Source organism: Hippopotamus amphibius, chromosome 2, assembly GCF_030028045.1.
Source record: "Hippopotamus amphibius kiboko isolate mHipAmp2 chromosome 2, mHipAmp2.hap2, whole genome shotgun sequence".
In the NCBI taxonomy this organism is placed as follows: Eukaryota; Metazoa; Chordata; class Mammalia; order Artiodactyla; family Hippopotamidae; genus Hippopotamus; species Hippopotamus amphibius.
In genome coordinates this window covers 35269260-35290714 of record NC_080187.1, presented here as the reverse complement: position 1 = coordinate 35290714, position 21455 = coordinate 35269260, and the positions used below count along the sequence as shown (strand labels likewise).

At 37.4% G+C, this 21455-nt stretch overlaps 1 protein-coding gene across 4 annotated transcripts in view; it reads left to right on the top strand.

Moving 5' to 3' along the window:
• NCBP1 (nuclear cap binding protein subunit 1) overlaps nucleotides 1-18591 on the top strand; it is a 38360-nt gene extending 19769 nt beyond the window's left edge. For 3 of the 4 annotated variants that reach the window (XM_057720152.1, XM_057720153.1, XM_057720154.1), the window contains 14 exons: nucleotides 203-266; nucleotides 1666-1776; nucleotides 3426-3490; nucleotides 4871-4933; nucleotides 5182-5256; nucleotides 7149-7252; nucleotides 10038-10160; nucleotides 11118-11220; nucleotides 12061-12154; nucleotides 12918-13021; nucleotides 14521-14635; nucleotides 16105-16233; nucleotides 16859-16972; nucleotides 18046-18591. In XM_057720152.1, coding sequence (XP_057576135.1) covers nucleotides 203-266; nucleotides 1666-1776; nucleotides 3426-3490; nucleotides 4871-4933; nucleotides 5182-5256; nucleotides 7149-7252; nucleotides 10038-10160; nucleotides 11118-11220; nucleotides 12061-12154; nucleotides 12918-13021; nucleotides 14521-14635; nucleotides 16105-16233; nucleotides 16859-16972; nucleotides 18046-18159 — 1378 coding nt within the window. In that variant the 3' untranslated portion in view covers nucleotides 18160-18591. The remainder of the gene's footprint in view (nucleotides 1-202; nucleotides 267-1665; nucleotides 1777-3425; nucleotides 3491-4870; nucleotides 4934-5181; nucleotides 5257-7148; nucleotides 7253-10037; nucleotides 10161-11117; nucleotides 11221-12060; nucleotides 12155-12917; nucleotides 13022-14520; nucleotides 14636-16104; nucleotides 16234-16858; nucleotides 16973-18045) is intronic. The other variant, XM_057720155.1, reaches the window with a different exon arrangement.
• Nucleotides 18592-21455: the final 2864 nt, after the last annotated feature.

Sequence of the window (21455 nt, the reverse complement as noted above, 5' to 3'; positions counted from 1 at the left end):
CACTTCTTTTGATCTTTCAAGGAGTTTTGGATGCATTAAAGAGTTTCCTTGTGGTAGACAAAATAATTTGTGCTATAGTTAAGTGAAGTAACTGAAACCTAGAACATTTCAGAAAAGATTTCCTTTATATCTATGCACACTGCTTATTTGTTTTTTCATATATCTGTGTATACTCATTAGACTTAAATTACACTTTTTATAGTGCTGCACAGCTAGTGAGTTATCCCGGGAAGAACAAGATCCCCTTGAACTACCACATAGTTGAGGTATGCATTTCAAATAGAGCTTGTTTCTAAGTTTCAGAATCTTTCTGTTGACTGTAAAGTGTAATCTGCTCTTGGCCTTTTTGTTGTTCTTGCTACTTGTCAGGTACTGAAAATTAATAGTGGAGAGGAAATTGCTTTTGGTTTTGGAACTCTGTTAGGCATGTTAGGAAAGAGAAAAGAGGAGATTAAGCCCAGTATACAAATGCAACTTTGAGTTGCCTATAATTTATTTATATATTGATAGTGTATCTTCATTCATGGATAGTTATCATGGATAATGTAAGTTATGTCTAACTCTGTCAATACATTGTTCACTTAACAGATGTATAAGAGGCTTAAATACTTTAAAATATATTCTTCAGGCAGATAACCCATCTTTAACTGTGTTTATCTGGCGTCTTATTACTAGCATACACTTGACTAGTATATTATTTCCTGTATCACAGGGTAGGCATAAGTACAAATCCTTATTTATTCTTAGAAATCAAAAGAGCCAGTTGTTTTGGAAGTGGAAAGAATAGATAATGCTTTTGATTCCATATGAAGTCATACAGAAGGATGATATTAGTAGCGTAGTTGAACACCTTGTAGAGATTTACTTCCAAAGAACAGTGTTTTCACTTGACAGACTGTAAGTGAGCATAATTATGATGTATCATTTGTTTCACTTTTTAGTCACACTATACCTGTGTGCTTCCTTAGAAGTACTGCATCTGTTCTGTCTTTACAAAACTTGAGAGTATGCTTAGGCTATGAACTTGACTCACTGACATGGCCATTGAAATGCAAAACATAAGTCATATTTTTAAATCTGCAGAATGTGTAGAAATTCATACAAAAGTGTGGGAGATGGGAGTGAGATGGAATGCAGACCAGGCTTTAGAAGTCTAGGTAGGTGGTCCACAAATTATATAAGGAGGATGGAAACAAGTTTGTGAACAAGAGCATGGCAAAGAAGTCTTGGATTACCAAAAAGATAGAAACAGTGTAGAATGAGTTAACTATCTTCTGTTCCCACTCTCAGAGTCTGCAAAGGGCTTGTGCTTCTTATAGGAATGAACCTCTGATGGATCTGTGAGTCCACAGTAAACTGTGCCTTCCTGAATTAACTCTGATACTTCCAAAGTTGAAATTTAATTGGACAGTACTCTGGAAGTATCAAGTAAGCATTAATTTTTGCACATTCTTATTTGATTGAGTTATAGAGATTAAAAAAATCTTCATTGTAGTATTCAATTATAGATCTTTGTGTTTTAAAGAGCATAATTTTAAAGGTTAAAAAGTAATTTTCTTTATTATGAATACCATAGAGTTAGAGTTTAAAACATTGAGGTCTTTCTAATAGTAGAAGTGCATAGATAGCTGTTGAATTGAGTTCTGACTTGTGATTCCTTTGTAGGTGATCTTTGCAGAGCTGTTTCAACTTCCAGCACCCCCTCACATTGATGTGATGTATACAACACTTCTCATTGAACTGTGTAAACTTCAGCCTGGCTCTCTACCCCAAGTTGTATCCTTTCCCTTGTTTTTGTTTTTGGGGTTTTTTTTTTAAGATTTTTTTTTTTTTTTAGAACTTTTATTGAGATACAGTTAACATACAATAAACTGCATATATTTAGAGTGTACAATTTGGTGTCCCAATCTCCCAGTTCATCCCCCACCCAACCCTCCCCACTTTCCCCACTTGGTGTCCATATGTTTGTTCTCTACATCTGTGTCTCTATTTCCGCCTTGCAAACTGGTTGATTTGTCCATTTTTCTATAGTCTGCATATATGTGTTAATATACGATATTTGTTTTTCTCTTTCTGACTCACTTCACTCTGTATGGCAGTCTCTAGGTCCATCCATGTCTCTACAAATGTCCCAGTTTCATTGCTTTTTACAGCTGAGTAATATTCCATTGTATATATGTACCACATCTTTTTTATCCATTCATCTGTTGATGGACATTTAGGTTGCTTCCATGTCCTGGCTATTGTAAATAGTGCTGCAGTGAACATTGGAGTGTGTGTGTCTTTTTGAATTCTGGTGTTCTCTGGGTATATGCCCAGCAGTGGAATTGCTGGGTCATATGGTAACTCTATTTTAGTTTTAGGATTTATTTTATTTATTATTTATTTAGTTAGTTAATTTTGGCTGTGTTGGGTCTTCGTTGCTGCACATGGGCTTTCTCTAGTTGCGGTGAGGCGGGGCTACTCTTTGTTGCGCTGTGTGGGCTTCTCATTGTGGTGGCTTCTCTTGTTGCAGAGCACGGGCTCTAGGTGCATGGGCTTCAGTAGTTGTGGCTCTTGGGCTCTAGAGTGCAGGCTCAGTAGTTGTGGCGCACAGACTTAGTTGCTCCGCGGCATGTGGGATCTTCCTGGCCCAGGGATGGAACCCGTGTCCCCCTGCATTGGTAGGAGGATTCTTAACCACTGCACCACCAGGGAAGCCCCCCTTTCCCTTGTTTTTAAACGTGCTCTCTTTGGCCCGGCCTTAAGAGATTATTAAACATTTCTGCTTCTGGGTTTAAATCACTTCATGAAAACAGTTTGGCATTTCTTTGAAAGGTAAACATTATGTGTACCTTACAATCCAGCCATTCTACTCTTGAGTATTTATCCAAGAGAATTAATGTTCATAACTTTATTTGTAATAACCCAAAACTGGAAATAATCCAAATACCCATCAATACATGAATGGATAAGCAAATTTTGTTACAGCTATATAGTGGAATACTACCCAGTAATAAAAAAAGGACAAATTTTCAAAGCAGGCAGCAATATGAATGAATTGCAAAATAATTATGTTGAATAAAAGATGCCAAACAAATATGAATTCTTACTATATGATACCATTTGTACAGAATCCTAGAAAATGCAAAATACTGTAGTGACAACAGACCAATATTTGCTTGGGGGCATAGATGAGGGGAAATAGGGAGAATAAATTACAAAAGAGCATGGGGAATTTTTGGAGGTGATGTAAATGTTCATTATTTCGATTTCATGGGTGTGTACAGATTAAATGTATTGTACATCATTGATACCTCAAAGATCAATTACTTGAAAAGAACTCAGCATTATTAGTCATTATATAGACTTCTAGGAAATGTTATTTTTTCTATCACAGCTTATTTTCAAAGAGAGTATAGTTTTCCTTATCCTGAAATTCACAGCTTGCACAGGCAACTGAAATGTTATACATGCGTTTGGACACAATGAATACTACATGCGTAGACAGGTATAGTAATTGCCTTATTTCTGTACTGTTAGCTTCTACTCCCTGTACTTTATAAAAGAATTTGATCAGAAAAACATTTGCCTTTTTAATAAGAATTTCCAAGTTGGTTTTTCTTTCTTGCCTCCCGCAAATAATAGTTTATATAATAAAACTCATACTTGTTATAACATTATGCTTTCTAGTTTATTTTTCAGTATGAAATGATGCCCATATTGAGATTTTCTTTAATTTCATTCGTTGTTTGGTGCTTTGGTATGGTTACACTTTTCCCTCTGTAATTGGGTAGGTGAGCTTTTAAATAGGCTTTATGCCGACCCATACGTAGAAGCAGAGTCCAGTACTGTACATTTATTATGTTTATATATTATATATGTATTTTTGTTTATAGATAGTATCTGCTTCTAAAATAATTAGCTTCTGTATAACTACAGCTTCAAGACTCAGTTTATACAAAAGGCCATGTTGGATTTTTATAGCTGTGGTAGTTGCATGCCCACTGTCTTCTTTTGGGTGAAGTCTGTGTAATACCTTTATTACCTGGTGTTCTCTCTTCCATCAGTTTCCCAAAGTAGATCAGGACAGATATTGAACGTTTTCCATAATCGGTTATGTCCATTGTTCAAGTGCAATATTTGAAAATTATCAGTTACAGCTATCCTGTGTCATTGACCTCTTATCTTGAGTAATTTTAATGACTGAAATTATAAACACATGAGGGATGTGCTTTAGGAAGGGGTCTGCTGAGTTTTTTTCCCAGTCTAATTCATAAGCCGCCAGTTGCGCTGGGCATCCCAGTTATGCCATCCATTCAGCAAATATTTGTTAGGCTCTTACAAATTTTACAGCATTATACAGTCTACTAAGGTGATCCCTTTCTAGTTAGATCAGATGTGTTTTTAAGAGAAAGGGAGGCTTTGATGGTATATTTTGTTGTTTGTGGTAAAAAGGGTGCAGTGTGATGATGAGAGACTGTACTTTGGCTCTTCCATTTATAAAATGTTTTTATTTTTATTTTTTTTGCACCTCACACCTCTGTTTTATTATGATTTAAACAGGGAAAATAATACATTCCTCAGAAGATATTGTAAGACTTAAGTTACATAAACATATAAGGTACTTGGTATAAAACAGGCACTTGAATCATATCTATTATTCACTTAAAAAGGATAGCACTGTTAGGATTGAGATGGGGGACTGTTATTTTTTGAAGTAGAAGGTGAGTTAGAGGATTTGCACAGAAAAGGATAAGTGGCAGGATAAAATACAGCTGTAGGTAGGGGGGAAATAGGATTTTTATTTGTCTGAAGGATTATGTAAGTTCCTATTATAAATTGCAACCATTCATCCTTTTCTGTCCTCCCCACCCCACTTCTCTTATAGGTTTATTAATTGGTTTTCCCATCATCTAAGTAACTTCCAGTTTCGTTGGAGCTGGGAAGATTGGTAAGTAGTGTTACGTATATATCTTTCTTTTCTCTACAGTCTACCATTTTTTTTAAAGGGTAATATTTAAAACTGTAATATAAAAGCAATCTTCTTCACGGTCTGAAAGATTTGCTTTTTTTAAAATATTTATTGATACATATATAAATGAAAGAATTAGGTAGAAGGGGACTATTTGTAGCTAAGTACAGGTTAGGTATAGGTGCAGATCATGTGTAAGAACTTATAAAACTATATTTCATCATTAGGTCAGATTGTCTTACGCAAGATCCAGAAAGTCCCAAACCAAAGTTTGTAAGAGAAGTTCTAGAAAAGTGTATGAGGTAAGTTCTTTGTGTTTTCTCCTTAGCTTAGGTCTTCTAATTTCTGTGGGGGGATTTTTGCCTTCTCTGCATTTGTGATGTATGTCCAGAATATCATTTTTAAAATCCAAGTACCTCCCTCTCTTTCAGTTTTTAATCAAGTTTTAGGCTGAAAAACTTACACAACCATGCCATCTGGATTCTGTGTGAATTAAGCCAATTTTCTTTTTGTCAAATATACTTTGAAATAATTTGAAATTTTAGGAAAGTCGCCAAAATAGAACTCTGTCATGTTCATCTAGATCCCCTAGTTAACATTTTACTACATTTGTTCTAATATGTAGTCCTTTTCCCCCTCTCTGTATATATCTACTCTTTATATCGGTCTTTTTCTGAACTCTTTGAAAACAAGCTGCAGCTATGATGTCCAACCGTCCTTTAATGGTTGGTTGTATATTTCCCCCAAACAAAAACGCTCTCCTACCTGACCAGCATACAGCCCTCCATATCAGGGAATGAGCTCTGACACTATATACCACTAATACCACTATACGATCCACAGATGCTGCTGAATTTTTGCCAGCCATCCCAACAATGTCTTTTTGCTTTCTGGTCCAGGATTCTTGGATAGAACGTGTGTAGCATTTAATTGTCATTTTCTTCAGATTCTTCAGTCTTGAACAGCTATTCTTTATCTTTCACGTCCTTGTCAGTTTTAAAGAATGTAGACCTTTCTTTGCTGTGTTTCCTTGATGCGTTCTCACGACTCAGGTCTTGCATTGTCCCACCATTAGAGGTGTTAACCTTGATTACATGGCCATGTCAGGCTTCTTTACCTTAAATTCGCCATTTTTCCTTTTGTAGTTGATTAATGTTTTGTGGGAAGTATTCTGAGGTTACACTCATATCCTGTTCTTCATCAGACCTCCACTGACAACTTGTATTTTTATTTGCCACCACTATGGTGGATTGCCAAGTGATGATTCTCTTTTTCCATTATTCCTTCTACATTTATTAGTTGGCATTCTACTGTAAGAAAGAACTTTCCCTTTTCACCCATTTATTTATTAATTCCTGTGTTTATATATCAGTAGGGACCATTTCATTCAGTGAGTTACAATTACCGTCATTATTTTGACGCTCAAATTGTCCCTGATTTGTCCATTGGGAGTCCCTTGTGGCTCCTGTGTCCTTTTTTTTCTCTTCTTTAATGTCCCCCTCCATTCATTGAGCATTTCCTTATTTCTGGCACAAGATGTTCCAGCGCTCATCTTGCATTTCCTTGCCCCTTCCCTGGAATCATCTATTTATTCAAGGAGCCAGAATTTCTTTTAGAAGAGCATGGTATTTAGGAACCAAGGTCTGGACACTTGATGTGCCTGTTGCTATTGGGGTGTCATTGGTTCTCGGCCCTCTGAATGGATAAGAGTAGTGAAAATATTTATGCACGCGCACACATACACATCTGTAACTATTTTTATGTCCACCTAGGTGTGTGTATCCCTCCAATTCCAATCCAACATCTCATTTTTTTTCTAGCCTTGCCCTTTGCCATGATTTCTAAATACCTTTACAGGCATTAAGAAACTTGACTCCCATTAGCCTCAATAAGTATTTATTTGCTATAATATAACCCGTCTCCCAACCATACAAACTGTTTCCTCTACCTCATCCCACCCCACCATTACCACCCCACATCCTTGGCCACCGGGCTTGTGGACCCACTGACCCATATCTTAACGCAAAGCAGTAAGTTTTGAAGAAGGGCTGAATTCTGGTGTGCTGGCCTAGACACTTCTTGGTTGTCAGTTGGCTGAGTCCAGGGTGTTGGAGATTGTGACCTTCTGGGTAAGTTGGACGTTACCGAAGAATGGAACTGGTGATATTTTCTGAGGTTCTTATTTATATTGTAGGTTGTCTTACCATCAGCGTATATTAGATATTGTCCCTCCTACCTTCTCAGCTCTATGTCCTGCCAACCCAACCTGCATTTACAAGTATGGAGATGAAAGTAGCAGTAAGTAATAAAATAAATCCTCTGTTTTTAAAGAGTACTAAATGCAAGTATTCTCTTAAGTCAGTTATCTGTGTAGAAAGTGAACTTTTTCTCTTCTTGGGTTTATATTTCCTGTTTGAAAGGTGATTCCTCACTAACCTCTATTTTATTTGCCGCCATCATTTTAAAGGTTTATTGTGATTTACTTAGTTACTACTGGCTTGTAACTTTTTTCTTTTAATGTTTATAATGTTATATCCATGACATTATTTTAAATGTTACTAAGTATAGCAAGATGAATTTATAGCCAGAATTTACTAAAATGAAAGTATGTGTGTCGTGGCAATGGAGGTTACTTGAACTGATTACCATCTGATAGCAGTTCAGCTGTGGGAACATAGGTGCACACAGACTGTATTTTGACCAGCAGTATGCCTCTAGAAGTAAATTCTTAAACATGCTCTTCTTACTTTTTGGTCACATCATTTCTAAGATTGCATTATAAATCAAGGGGACTATATAATATGCCATTTTGTGCTTTGTGCTTAATGAAGGTAAGGCTATACATTGGTGAGCACTGGTAGAGCGTTAGGTGTGGAGTTTCCAAGTTAGTCTTTTCACATGGCACTGAACATGGCTCCTCCGTGAGCCTCCCACTTCCATTGCTTAGCAGCTCTTTGCATCTTGCAACTCACTCCTCTCCCTTGCCTTCTCAAATTGCACCCCTGGTTCTCCACCTGCACTGCAGACTATACCTATTTTCCTTGAAATAAACTCACAGTTGGTCCCAATGCTAAGTACATTTCCTATGTTACTATGTCACTTAATCCTTAAAACAACTCTGAGAAATAGGTATGTTTATTGTATCAATTTTACAATGAGGAAATGGCTTCAAAGAGGTAAAGCCAGAGTGAGATTGCTTCTGAGTGGTAAAGCCCAGACTCAAATACTGAGTAGCCCCACTCTTGACCACTGTGTTTTCCTGAAAAAGCAAAGCTTGATTGTGGTACTTACAAAGTGCCAAGTTTTGATTTCTGCTTTGTACTGGCTCAGAGAACCATAAGATACAGTCTTTGATATCAAAGAGTTCAGACTTCTGTTAAACACTGAGCTTTCTTTTTTCCCATAGAAATAACTTAGCCTAACATTTAAGGCCCTCCTAACAAACAGTTGTTCCTACTTTATGATTTGTCAGTTCTTCTCAAATGAACCTCCACTCCAGCCAGGCCCACTTCCTCTTTTTATTTTTTCCATTGCTCTCATTCTTGATTTTGCCTTTGTTTGTGCTGTTATCCCAGTCTGTTAAGCCCTTTCTGTTCTCTCATTCCTGTTCTCTTTCCAGGGTCTAGCCCAAGCTCCAGTCTTATAAATATTTTTTTAACCTATAGCAAGCCAGTTTTGTGTTGCTCTCTGGCTACTTCTTATGTGAACGTCTTGGTTTCCCACCTAGAATGTAGACTCCTCAGTGGCGGGGGATTCTTTTTTTCTTCACTTCTTTTCTCTCCCACTTTCAAGAAAAGCACACAGCACATGTGACCTATTGTAATTGACTTTATTCATTCCAAGTGCTTAGTAACTCATTCTATGTCAGAATTGCCTTTTTGTTACCTCTTTGTCTACCTTACATTAAAAGTAGATTTCCAGTGGCTCTGGTGATGCTGTACAGTATTTACTAGTACAAATTTTATACAGTAAGGACTTGACAGATATTAACCAACAGTAAACATGTGGACTCACAAACACAGCACATAAGCATCTGGCTTATGTAGATTCAAGTGTGTGCCCTGGTGGTCCAGTGGGTAAGACTCTGTGCTCCCAATGCAGGGGTCTCAGGTTTGATCCTTGACTGGGGAACTAGATCCCACATGCCGCATCTAAGAGTTCGGATGCAACAACTAAGCAGTCTGCATGCCGCAACTATAGATTCCAGTTGGTGGACTCGGCAAAAGAGTAAAGCAAAAAATCTGTCTTAAGTTGGCAGCCTTCACCTTGTTCAAACCCAAACTTAATCTCTACTGTCTGAGAGAAAAGGAGGAGGAAGCATACACTGACCAAAATGAGAAAGAAATACATTGATTCTCAGCTTTTTAGCTTACAAAGGCCTAGGGACTTGAGAACTGTCAAAAGACAGGTGCAGCTGTGTCCCCTCACCCTTCTTCCCTGAGAAGAATCAGTACCCTTCATACTCTGAATGTCAGTTAGCTCCATGTTCTTAAGTATCAAGGTGAGAATGACCTCTTATGCCTTATTTTAGGTGAAAAACCATTGACCTATTAAATGAAACTTTCACATGTGGTTATATTTATACAGAATAAATACTTACCTTAGGATAAAGAGTACTCTATTTTTTTAAATTTTATTTATTATTGGCTGTGTTGGGTCTTTGTTGCTGCACACACGCTTTCTCTAGTTGCAGTGAGTGGGGGCTACTCTTCATTGTGGTATGCAGGCTCCTCATTGTGGTGGCTTCTCTTGTTGCAGAGCACAGGCTCTAAGCATGTGGGCTTCAGTGGTTGTGGCACATGGGCTCAATAGTTGTGGCTCGCAGGCTCTAGAGCACAGGCTCAATAGTCGTGGCGCACAGGCTTAGTTGCTCCCTGGCATGTGGGATCTTCCTGGGGCAGGGATCGAACCTGTGTCCCCTGCATTGGCAGGCAGATTCTTAACCACTGTGCCACCTAGGAAGTCCAAGAGTACTCTATTTTAAAAGAAAAGAATTTTTTTTTAAAGTTTCTATTATTTAACTATTTGCAAGAATAGTCTTAAAACCTGATCCACTCTCCCCCCTCCCCCATTCTGTACTTAGACGCTCTTCCTGGACATTCGGTTGCCCTCTGTTTAGCTGTTGCCTTTAAAAGTAAAGCAACCAATGATGAAATCTTCAGCATTCTGAAAGATGTACCAAATCCTAACCAGGATGACGATGATGGTAAGGGAATTAAATATTTCTTGAATGGAACTGTGTATGGGCCAGGTTAAAGTATAAACATAATTCACTTAAATCTAATGGGGTACTTATAAAGCAATATATTTATTTGGCCTGTCCAGCCTATCAGTTGTTCCCAGAACCCAGGTATATTCTCCCTTAAACATTCCCTGCTTTCACTTTAGAGAGGTTTCTGCATAGGAAGACTTGGTGTATTATAAAGTTGGATGTTCTCTCCAAATTAAACTATAAGTTTATCATCAACAAATAGATAAGACAAAAAGTGATGAGAGGGACTTGCTTTAGCCCATATTAAAACATCTTGAAAACTACGATAACTAAAACAAAAAAATCAGTAAAACGTGAAAAGTCTACTGGGACAACTAGGTAACCATTTGGCAGGGGGAGATTTTGTGAAATCTGTACATAGTGATGTGCATAGAATAATGACTTAATCAAAATAAAACATTAATGGTGTTTGGGCTATTGGGATTTTGTTTAAATTTTTCTAAGAAACTTGTATTATGACATTAGAGAAAATATATAAAGTATAATTCAAAATGATGGTGCTAAATTTAGGCATTGTCAGACATCTTAGGACATAGACCTAAGTGTTAAAGGCTTACTATATTTTTTTCTTTTACTATCTTTATTATCTTGCCACCATGTAGAGAGATAAGAACAAGAAAATCTATGTGGTATTTGTAAAAAGAAATGGATCAAATAGAAGAATTAGGGAAACTATCCCAAAAAATTTAAGAATTAAGATTATGCTTAGTTTTTTGAGCATTTGAAATCAGCGATGGTCTTTTATCATCTATTCGTACTCAGAGACATTGCTTGAATGTCTTACTTGGTATTTGGATGTGAGTCTGCCATCTGTTTAGTGATTCGGGTGAGGGACAAAAAAATTGCTCTACTTACATTTTCCTAACTCTCTTACTGTGGGCTGTTTTTCAGATGAAGGATTCAGCTTTAACCCACTGAAAATAGAAGTCTTTGTACAGACTCTGCTACACTTAGCAGCCAAGTCGTTCAGCCACTCCTTCAGTGCTCTTGCAAAGTAAGTACAACCAGAACACACATGCCTTTCTTAAGGGTTTGGAACTCTGTTTGGTGGATACCTGTGGCATGCTCATTTGTACCTGGAATGACTGAATGTGAAGATCTTAGTGACAGTGTTAGCATATAAGGTGACCTAACAGGCTTTGGTTTGTGTAGCTAAAATTCCCACCCTATAGCTCCTGTCAGTCGGTTTGCACACTTTTCATGTATATATATTCAATAGAATGTACATTTTTTTTTCATATAAACCTTTAGAGAAACAAGTGAAAAGCCTGAGTCCATAGGACAGTCATATATACAGTCAAGAAGTTCCCACCTTGTCTAAGCATCTTCCTAAAAGAAGGTGAGCAGAATTGAGAGCCAGCTACATTTTTGGGAGCCACCCAAACGTTGGCAACTGAAGACAAAACTTTGTGACTCATCATACAGTCCAAATGAAAAAAGCACATATAGATATTCCTCCAGTTAAGCACAGAAATGAGACTCCTCACCCCATTTCAATTTCCAAGTCTCTGTGTGACTTTCAGAGCCCTCACAGAAGCTATAATCAGAATATTGCACCTGTGTTTGGAGACAGTTCCTTAGCCCTCATCTATTCTTAGATACACAGTAAACTATAGTCCTAGGCTAATTATAGTACATTGTAATTCTCCTAAGATTCTATGACAAATTCCATACAGATTGTGAATTCCTAATGATACCTTTTAGTTCCTTAATGGTTAACATTTGGTTATTTTTCATTTATATATTGCACTATAAATTAACACTGTAAAGGCTTTGAAAATATAAAAATGCTTAGTAAGATATATATGTGGTATTTTTCCCCCATTATCAAAAGGTTTCATGAAGTCTTCAAAACCCTAGCTGAAAGTGATGAAGGGAAATTACATGTTCTAAGAGTCATGTTTGAGGTCTGGCGGAACCATCCACAGGTAAAAACTATTTTATTAAGGCATGTTGAGGTGCTGATTGTATAGGTATAAAAATAAGGCAGTTAATACCATTATTTTAGTTTGTAGAACATGAAATTTGACTCTGCCTATAGAATTGTTTTTAAATCTGTAATTTTAGTGCTGTGAAAGTAGTGGTATTTTGAGTTATTCTTTAAAGAGCAAGTATTATGAGAAAGTAGTGATGTCTGAGTCATTCTTTAAAGAGCAAGTATTATGATTTGGTTTGGTATTACAATATCACAACACATTTTAAGTACTTAATAGGAATGCTTATTTCTTGGAACATTCTCTGACTGGGCAGGAAATAGTTATCTAGTCTATCCAGTTTCTACAAACAAGCTCCAAATTTATCAAATCTCAATATACTATTTTCATACCACATTATAAGGAGGCATTAAAATTTCAGTTATATTTAAGACTTTTGTGATAAAATGTTCTTGTATTTTTAAATTTTAGGATTCAGTGGAAATTATATATTTTTGTATATATCATCTAAAATTTAAAAGAAAAAATTTGTGTTAACATTCAGAGTTTTTCTTTTTGCTTAGTCTTTATTCATGTTCTTGTATTCTTACAATAAGTACCAAAGCCAAGCAGGAGGCATAATAAATTTTAAGAGCTAATAGTCAAATTGTTCAGTCCCATAGCCATTGAAAATGAATTTCACTTTTGTAGCAGTGGGGTTATCATGGCCTACAGGTAAGTGTGATTTACCCTAATAATTCCTTTTCTGTGATTGTAGATGATTGCTGTACTAGTGGATAAGATGATTCGTACACAGATTGTTGACTGTGCTGCAGTAGCAAACTGGATCTTCTCTTCAGAACTGTCTCGTGACTTTACTAGGTAATACGGATTATTTTATAAAGTTCCTGTTCTCTGAGAATTAGTCTACATGTGGTCTCACACATGAGCTCCAAATTCTGGTCCAAACCAGGCTGATATTATCATAATGGTCCAATCTAGTAGGATTGGATTTGGCAAAGATTCTTGCACAGTGGAAATCCACACAGCCAGTCAGGTGGCAGGCAGTGTCTCTTAGGGACACATGTAAGTTGAATTAGAACTCAACCAATCAAGGCGAAATGCTTATAAAGGATCCATACCGTTGAGAGGGAAGATTAGGCTGTATGTCAGGGTCTCAACTAGACAGTGGGACATGGGCAGGAGTTCCAGTTCCACTGGGGACCTGAAACGCACACCAGGAACTCGTAGAAAACAAAGTTTGCCATAGATTAAGTACACATCATGGAGGGATTGAGGAAAGCCTAGTGGGCACCTGAATGCCTCTGGGGGAGGAAGGCCTCACCTCAGTCATAAAAATCCTAGATTTCATACACAGAAGATTCACTCTAGACTCATTCCCCCTAAAGGAAAGAGACTTTTCATTAAGCTTGGTTCTTATACATGAAGTTGAGTCCACAGGCTTTATTACCGATCAAGCCTGAGACAGCAAGAGTTGACACAAAAACTGGAAACCAAATCTCAGAAAACTGACCACTCAAGGATATGTTAGCCATTATCCTGAGTGACTTACATTTGCAACTCTAACTCTGCAAAGCTTTGCCTGACCACCTCTTCCAGAGTTAAAGTACTCTGCTCTTTTATCCTATCTGCTAACATTCTAGACCTTGATTTGAGTTTTGTGAACAGATTGTTTTATTATCTTCCACTTAAACTATTACCATCCGGATCAAAATTTGTAGAAGTACTCTTCGGTGCTGAATATCCTGGGGTTAGGAGACCAAATGTATAGACATAAAAGCAGTAAAGAAGCTACTTAAAAACATGCATATTTATGCAACAAACATTTAAAGCACCTACAGGTGATGCTGGTACTTGAGCAATTTGGCAAAGTAGTTGACATAGCAACTAATGAGGTTCTTAAATGTTCCAAGAGCACTGGTGGCGTGTGTGCTAGTTACGTAGTATAAAGCATGCACATGAGCCTCAGGTTAGGTTTCCATTTCAGGCAAATTGTAATACTTTGTGTTTACATTTAGAAGAGAGAAAATGTATTTTTTTCCTAATGTGTTTTTTCTGGTTAGCCATTTCATTGAATATGTACACATAGCTTCTGTATGTATCTAGTAGGGAATGAAAATTTTAAAAATAACGAAGACCCAGCACTGCCTTCAGGTAGCTCACCCATTAGGGGTGACGCTAGATGTGTGCACAGTTGACAATACAAGAAAAATCACAAGTGTTGCTGGAGAAACATGCCTTATTCTGCCTAAAGAATAGAAGGGTATATCAGATCTTAAGAATGAGTAGGTTATAAAAGTTTAGAGGGCTTATTTCCTATTAGTGTAATATACAGTAATCAAATGCCTTATTACTTTAAGATTGTTTGTTTGGGAAATCTTGCATTCCACAATTCGTAAGATGAACAAACACGTTCTCAAGATCCAGAAAGAGCTAGAAGAGGCTAAAGAAAAACTCGCAAGGCAACATAAACGGGTAAGTCATGTGTTGACTGTAAATGGTCAAAGAAAATGTACTAGAAACTTTTGAGAATATTCATTACCTTGATGGGAACTTATTTTTTCTGAGAGCAAATCATGCAGAGCTGTTTGTAGACGTGGAGGAAGGGGAAGAACCTGGGGTCTGCTGTTCTCTGTCATTCTCCTGCATGGTGAACCTGTTTAAGAAGCCCCAGACCTTACTTTCCCATAGTTTACCATCTCTGGATCAGTTTCATATTTGCCTTCCCAAAAGGGAAGGAGAAGGAAGGAAGACATTTGTGTTTCTATGAGTTTCTGATGCAAGAGGGGAAGAGGGAAAAGACTGTCTGATTTTACCATTTCCCTGGTACTGCAGCGAGTTGACGGGGGGAATGTCATTCCCAGGCCTATAAGATACTTCTCATATTAATAAGAATTTTGGTATTTTAGCAGTTTTGGGCAGAAGCAGTGAGCTGCCTGAATCCTGTGATTTAGCAAACAGTGCTGGTATTCTTCATGACAGAATTTTTCCAGTATTATGCACATTTACCAGAGTAGAGGGTAAGAGGACGTTTAACGACTTATATGAAGTAGAGCAGGTTCAAGCGCTAGTCTCCATGTAGACATACATATGAGGGTGAGTCAACAATTATCCGTACTCCGGTTGTATTAAAACTAACTTCTGCAGCCAGAGTGCAGATAATATTTTACTCACCCTCATGTATACATAAGTGTATCTATGTAGACACAAATCTGAAATACTGTAAGGTAAATAGTGCCATTCCCATTTTATACATGTATGACTCCAAAGACTTGACTTCACACCACTGTGTTCTCTAGGTATGTGGTGTCCAATATGGTAACACCAGCCACATGTATGTAACTTTAAGCTAACTAAATTTAAATACAATTTAAAATTCAGGTCCTCAGTCACACTAGCCATATTTCCAGTGCTCAGTAGTCATGCGTGGCTAGTGGCTATTGTGAGGGCAGTGCAGATTTATGTTGACAAAAGTGATGAGGCTCTCAAGACCCTAGCCCTGTATTTCCCCTAGGAGCAACAGGTCAGGGTGCAGACACCCGGGGTTCGTAGCAATTTCATAAAACATAACTACGGTGAATAACAGGACTCAACTGTACATCTCCATGGAGCTCCAAGCTGTTTTCATTTTGAATGGAGGGAAAATGTGACACACATTTCCTCCTTGCCTGGGCTATCTTGTAAAAGGTATAACTCACTTCTGCTTTATAGCAAATTCACCACCATTACCTAAGACAAGTGCCACTGAATTTCCCTGGCCTAGATAAGCAGCACTCATAGGATGTTTGCCTGTATGTTTGAGACACTGGAGTACTTTCAGTGTAGAATACAAGTCTTCAGAGAGTATCTGACCAGACGCAATAAAATCCTCAGGTTTACTTGATGGGATTTAACACACTGGAATTCTGAATGGTGTTTGCCTTTCGGTCCTTTGCATCCTGTAGCGAGGTGATGATGAGGACAGGAGCGGTGACAGGAAAGATGGGGCTCTTGAGGAACAAATAGAAAGACTGCAGGAAAAAGTGGAATCTGCTCAGAGTGAACAGAAGAATCTCTTCCTTGTCATATTTCAGGTATCTTGGCTTGGGACATTGATTTGTTCAAAGAAAGTACATTTCTTTAGTTTTAAAAAATGTTTTTAATCACAGAAGTAATACATGCTCATTTACAAGATCTTAACTATAGAAAGTTACAGGGGAAATAAAAGTTCACTAGCTGGAGGTAATTGTTTACTTCACTAGCATTCTTGCATGATCATTTCTCCTTGCTTTAAAAAAAAAAATGGGGGATGCTATTGTTAAATTCCTCTTTAATATTTAATTATTCCCAATCGTTGATCTATTTATTGATAGATGATTATTTTCCTTCCTGAAGATTTTTGCATATACATTCCTCTTAACATTTCTGATTATGTCCTTAGAACAGGTTCTAAGAAAAATTACTAGCATGAGTAGTCCAGACATTAAAGATCTTCAGGCATTGCCAAAAACGACGTACTAACTCACGTTATCACTGGTCTGCCTTTCTACACTGATAGCATTTATTGAATTATGAAAGTTACAGATGCACGCCACAAAGACAGGGTGAAACAAGCAACAAACAACCAAGAGACCTACCTTTGAGGTCTCTTGGTCAAAAATGTGATTGTTTTCGAAGTATTTTTTCTGACACCTTTGGAACTTTGTACCCCATTTCCAGCGTTTTATCATGATCTTGACCGAGCACTTAGTACGATGTGAAACTGACGGGACCAGTGTATTAACACCATGGTATAAGAACTGTATAGAGAGGCTCCAGCAGATCTTCCTACAGGTTTGTGGAAAACTTTGATTATATAATAAACAAACATCACTACCCTCAGCCACGGGGATTTTCCATTAAAAAGTTATCAAATTTGTCAGCAGGTTACGTAGTACCTGTAAGCTCTTTAGTTAGTGTCCATTTGTTCCTACTGCTGCTCATCAGAATGTTTAGGCTTAAATGTTAGGCTTAAATTGGCTCTATTATCGTTCAGACTCCTCATTGCCATTCTCTTTGTTGGCGTGCCTAGCTGAAATAACAACACACAGAGAAAAAATGCTAAGGCAAGAGAAATTAGATTTTAAGAACCTCTATAAATCCTATGTTGGGATGATAACCTTGCTTCTGGAGGCACTATTTCAGTTCCCTGAGGTTCTTATAGAAAGCAGAATGCAAGACCTGCTCTCTGCTAGATATGTTTAAGATTTGTAGGAGAGTGGAACTAATCCTCTGTATCTTCAGACACTAACACCCCTAATCCTCATTTGTTTGTTCTAGAAAAGAGTGATTAAAGCAGAAGGCATAAAGTGGAGGGGGAAAAACATTCTTTAGGCCTCCAAACAAAAATTTACGCTAGATTTTTTAGTTATTGTCAAAGTGAAAAGCTTTAACAGCCACCAGTCCTATAGGAATCTGAGTATATTAAAGTTTATGTATACATAGAAGAAACTGTTTTCTGACTTTTTTCCAGTTAGGCTCAACAAGTCACTGATTTTCAGTAAGACAGTTGACCTCTATTTTTAAAAGATAAAAAAAAATGAGGTTTGGGGGTTTTCTATTTTGTGGAATACTTAACAGATCACTGGCTCATTCTCTATTAATTTTTTTTTCTTTTTCAAAGAGATATGTTAAAGCCCTAACCAAAAAAAGGAAATGATTCTGAAATTTTTAACTTTTTTTCCCCATACATTTTCTTAATGTTGGGGCTTTTCGGGGGCCCTTTATTCCTACCAGCAAAACCACCTTTTTTGCCCTGTTCTTTGCCATCATTCCACGGTGTGGGTGGGCTGCTGAGGGACATGTTCTGCAAGAGGCTATGTGCTCTTTCCTGACCTAAACATTTACCCCTTTTTCTGTGTCCACAGCATCACCAAATAATCCAGCAGTACATGGTAACCCTGGAGAACCTGCTCTTCACTGCTGAATTAGACCCTCATATCCTGGCTGTGTTCCAGCAGTTCTGTGCCCTGCAGGCCTAAGGGTCATTTTTTTTTTCCCCTTCCTGTCAAGATTTTTTTAAGCTCTCAAAAATAATCTGTCTTATTTTTGATGGTTTGAATGCTTGCTTTTTTGTAGCATCCTTTCACTTACTAAAGGAAGCAGAGGGGGAGGAGGACAGTGAAGAATATGGTATTGATTACCTTTAATTGCCCCTAAAAAGCAGATATTCCCTAATGACAATAATGTGACATGACCATAGGATGTATTATATATGTGACAGACACAATTTTTCTCTGGTATTTTTTTCTCCTTAAGGCACAAAAGGTAACTGATTTGAGGTATGTGAAACACTAGAGGTCAAGCTTACAAAGTAGTATGTAGAACTGATGGATTAGCAAGTAGCATAGCTTTTCACAGCTCATGGGTAACCTAACATGGCTGAAATAAAACTAAAAAATATGTTTTTTAAACTCTGGTATTTCATGATTTATCATCTCAGTCTACTATAAAATTAGTGGTTTCTTACTAAAAGTATACTTACCTCCATCTGAAATTTTCTCTTCAAAATATTTTTCGTTACTGTAGTATTTTAAGACACTACTGTTATTAAAAAATGTTACTAGAGTAGCAGTTCCCAAATCTGTCTGAACATGAATCACCTGGGGCTCTCTCAAGTTATTTTTTTAATTAAACCACAATCTCTGGGGGTGGAACACAGACACCATTGGGAGTTCTTAAGGTGCCCAGGTAATTCCAATGTGCAGACAAGTTTTAGAACTATCATCTTGGACCATCTGGTCATTTCCTCAAATCTGAGACAGATCTCTCCAAGGTCATGTAGTGAATCACGTGCTAAAGTGGGATTTAGAAGTAGCTAGATTGGCTAAATCTATACTTGGCATGAGGTGTAGTTTTGGATTTTATTTCTTTGGAGTCTGGTCCAAGTAACTACTAATTCCTGAGCCTGTTTCCTATATGGTATTGAGACGTAACTAAGATAATAAAAGTACACTGTAAAATAATATACAAGACATTATCTGACATTCCAAATTTCTAGCATTTTTAGGCTTTTTTCATTAAATCGTTGAAAAAATTTGCCAATAATCCCACAACTGGAAGTATATGTGCATTTGTACACTATAGGGTTTTTTTTAACTTAGTACATCATAAGGTTATCATGCATTAGGCATTTTCCATATTAATATGTGGGTTCTCTGGTTTACCATACATTTAGTGGCCACAGAATATAATCTACTCAAAACAGATGGAAATTCCTAGGATTTTTAAATACCATTTAAGAAATAATCACAAGATTAAGGTTGCATGGCAAGTTACTGGCAGAAAGGGAACTAAAAACCCAGGTTCTTTGCTAAATGTTCTTTTGTTTATACTGTTCCTCCTTCCCACAAACTGTAATTAGTTAGAAAGGCTCCTGTTCGCAAGAAGCTAAAGGATAACCATTTAAGGCTTTGAAAACTTTCACCCCAAACTTCTTTGTAATCCTTTCATGATGTATTGCAAAGTTCGGCTAGTTTTTTTGGCTAGTTTTACTTACTTGGTCCAAATCCTGGAGGAATTTCTAGGTTTTCATCTCCTTTCTCTTGGACCCTCTCTTCACGTGTAATGGTGGCTTCTAACAACTGCTCACTGATGTGACCCTGCTCTGACACAGTCTGGCAGCTAGGTATATGGAAAAACTGAAGCAGAAACTGAATTTTGAAGAAATTCAACAGTTGCTCTCCCCATTAATGAAGCTCACAAAGACAAAAGAGTGGCATGCCACTGTACGTCATACCTTGCAATAAATCAATATTCTGTTAAACTGTACTGATGCCATTCAACATGCTTTTGTCAAAGTGAACGTATACTTCTGTTTTCCTTGACTCCTAAATCTCCCTTCCAGGAATTATTCAGAAAGCAGCTCACATGAAGATACGTTTGTTTGCTTTTCCTGGAAAGTACTTAGCAGTGATTTGTATAACTTACTAATCTACAGTTATACCTAAAAATGAAAGATAAGGACAGAACTTTGCAACCTGAGCAGAACAGATCTGGCTATCGGTGATATCTGGATTGTCTTAAACTGATGAAGGTGAAGTGTGACTAGAAGCCCACCTCAACTAGACAAGTCTATTAACTATACTGGTCTTGATGGTAATACCTGCTCATTAACAGCTGGCTGTTATGTGCCAGGTGCTACAGATTTACCACATTTCTTCGTCATGACAGTCCTTAGATTATGATGTCCACCTGACAGATAAAAACAGGTCCATGGAGTAACTTACCCAAGGTCCACAGCTAGTAAGTGGAATCTGAAACTATGTCCATATGATGGTTCAAGGGCTCCTTATCTCCCAATGCAGTAATGCTGTTTTCAGCAGCCTGAACCCCTAGTTACTTGCTGGAAGTTTTTTTTTTTAATCCCAAGAAGATCTTGCTGCCCATTCAGAATCGGTTTTTACTGAGCTGTAATATTCAGCACAGCACATTAAAAAAAACAACAAACACCACAATAAATATATTAAAATTTCTGTATTGAATACTTAGAGAACAATTAGTAATTATAGTATCAAGTCTTAGAGTTTGACTTGTTTTGACTATTGCCCTTCTTCAAGCATAATTTCCAAGAGCTGATCTAGAGACAGAAAAATGAAAATGTATAAAAACTTCCTATTTCTTTATTTGTAGCAGTAGGATAAAAAGTCCTGTCAAAGAACTTGAAGATATCTAGTTTCTATCTTAACTTGAATTTCTTTTTATCAAAAAAAAAATGCACAGACCCTGTAATCAAGCACTTGGGATCAAATGCTCTTACTAGATATAACTACCTTGTAATCCCTTTGACAAGATAGGGGAACATTTGACTACCTAAACTTGCTCCAGGTGTCTGGGGTAATGTCAGGCTGTAGGTTACCACTCTCTAGTGCTAAATAAGCACAGAAGCAAGTTGTCTTCCCTCCCAGGGTTAAATGAGAATACCTGTAAGGCACTTAATTAGCACAGTGTTTTGCGTGGCACGTGGTAAATGCTCAGTAAATATCAACGAGTTATGATAAACTAATTATAGTTACCTTTGATCAACAAATAATATAGCTATTTTTCCATTTTAATCCAGATTTGAAAAGGGCTATCTAGAAACTGATATTAAGATCTGTAGTAGCAAACCCTAAGGATATAGAAAACTTGTCCCAGCAACAGCTCCCCGCTCCCTGCCTTGGAGACAGAAGTAGTCTAGAAGACCTGGCCCAGCCTCTGAGGTGCAGTGGTTTACCACCATCCCTGCTGTTTCTTGGGATAAGAATCCAACTCAGCCAGCTTTTGCCTTTACAACTGA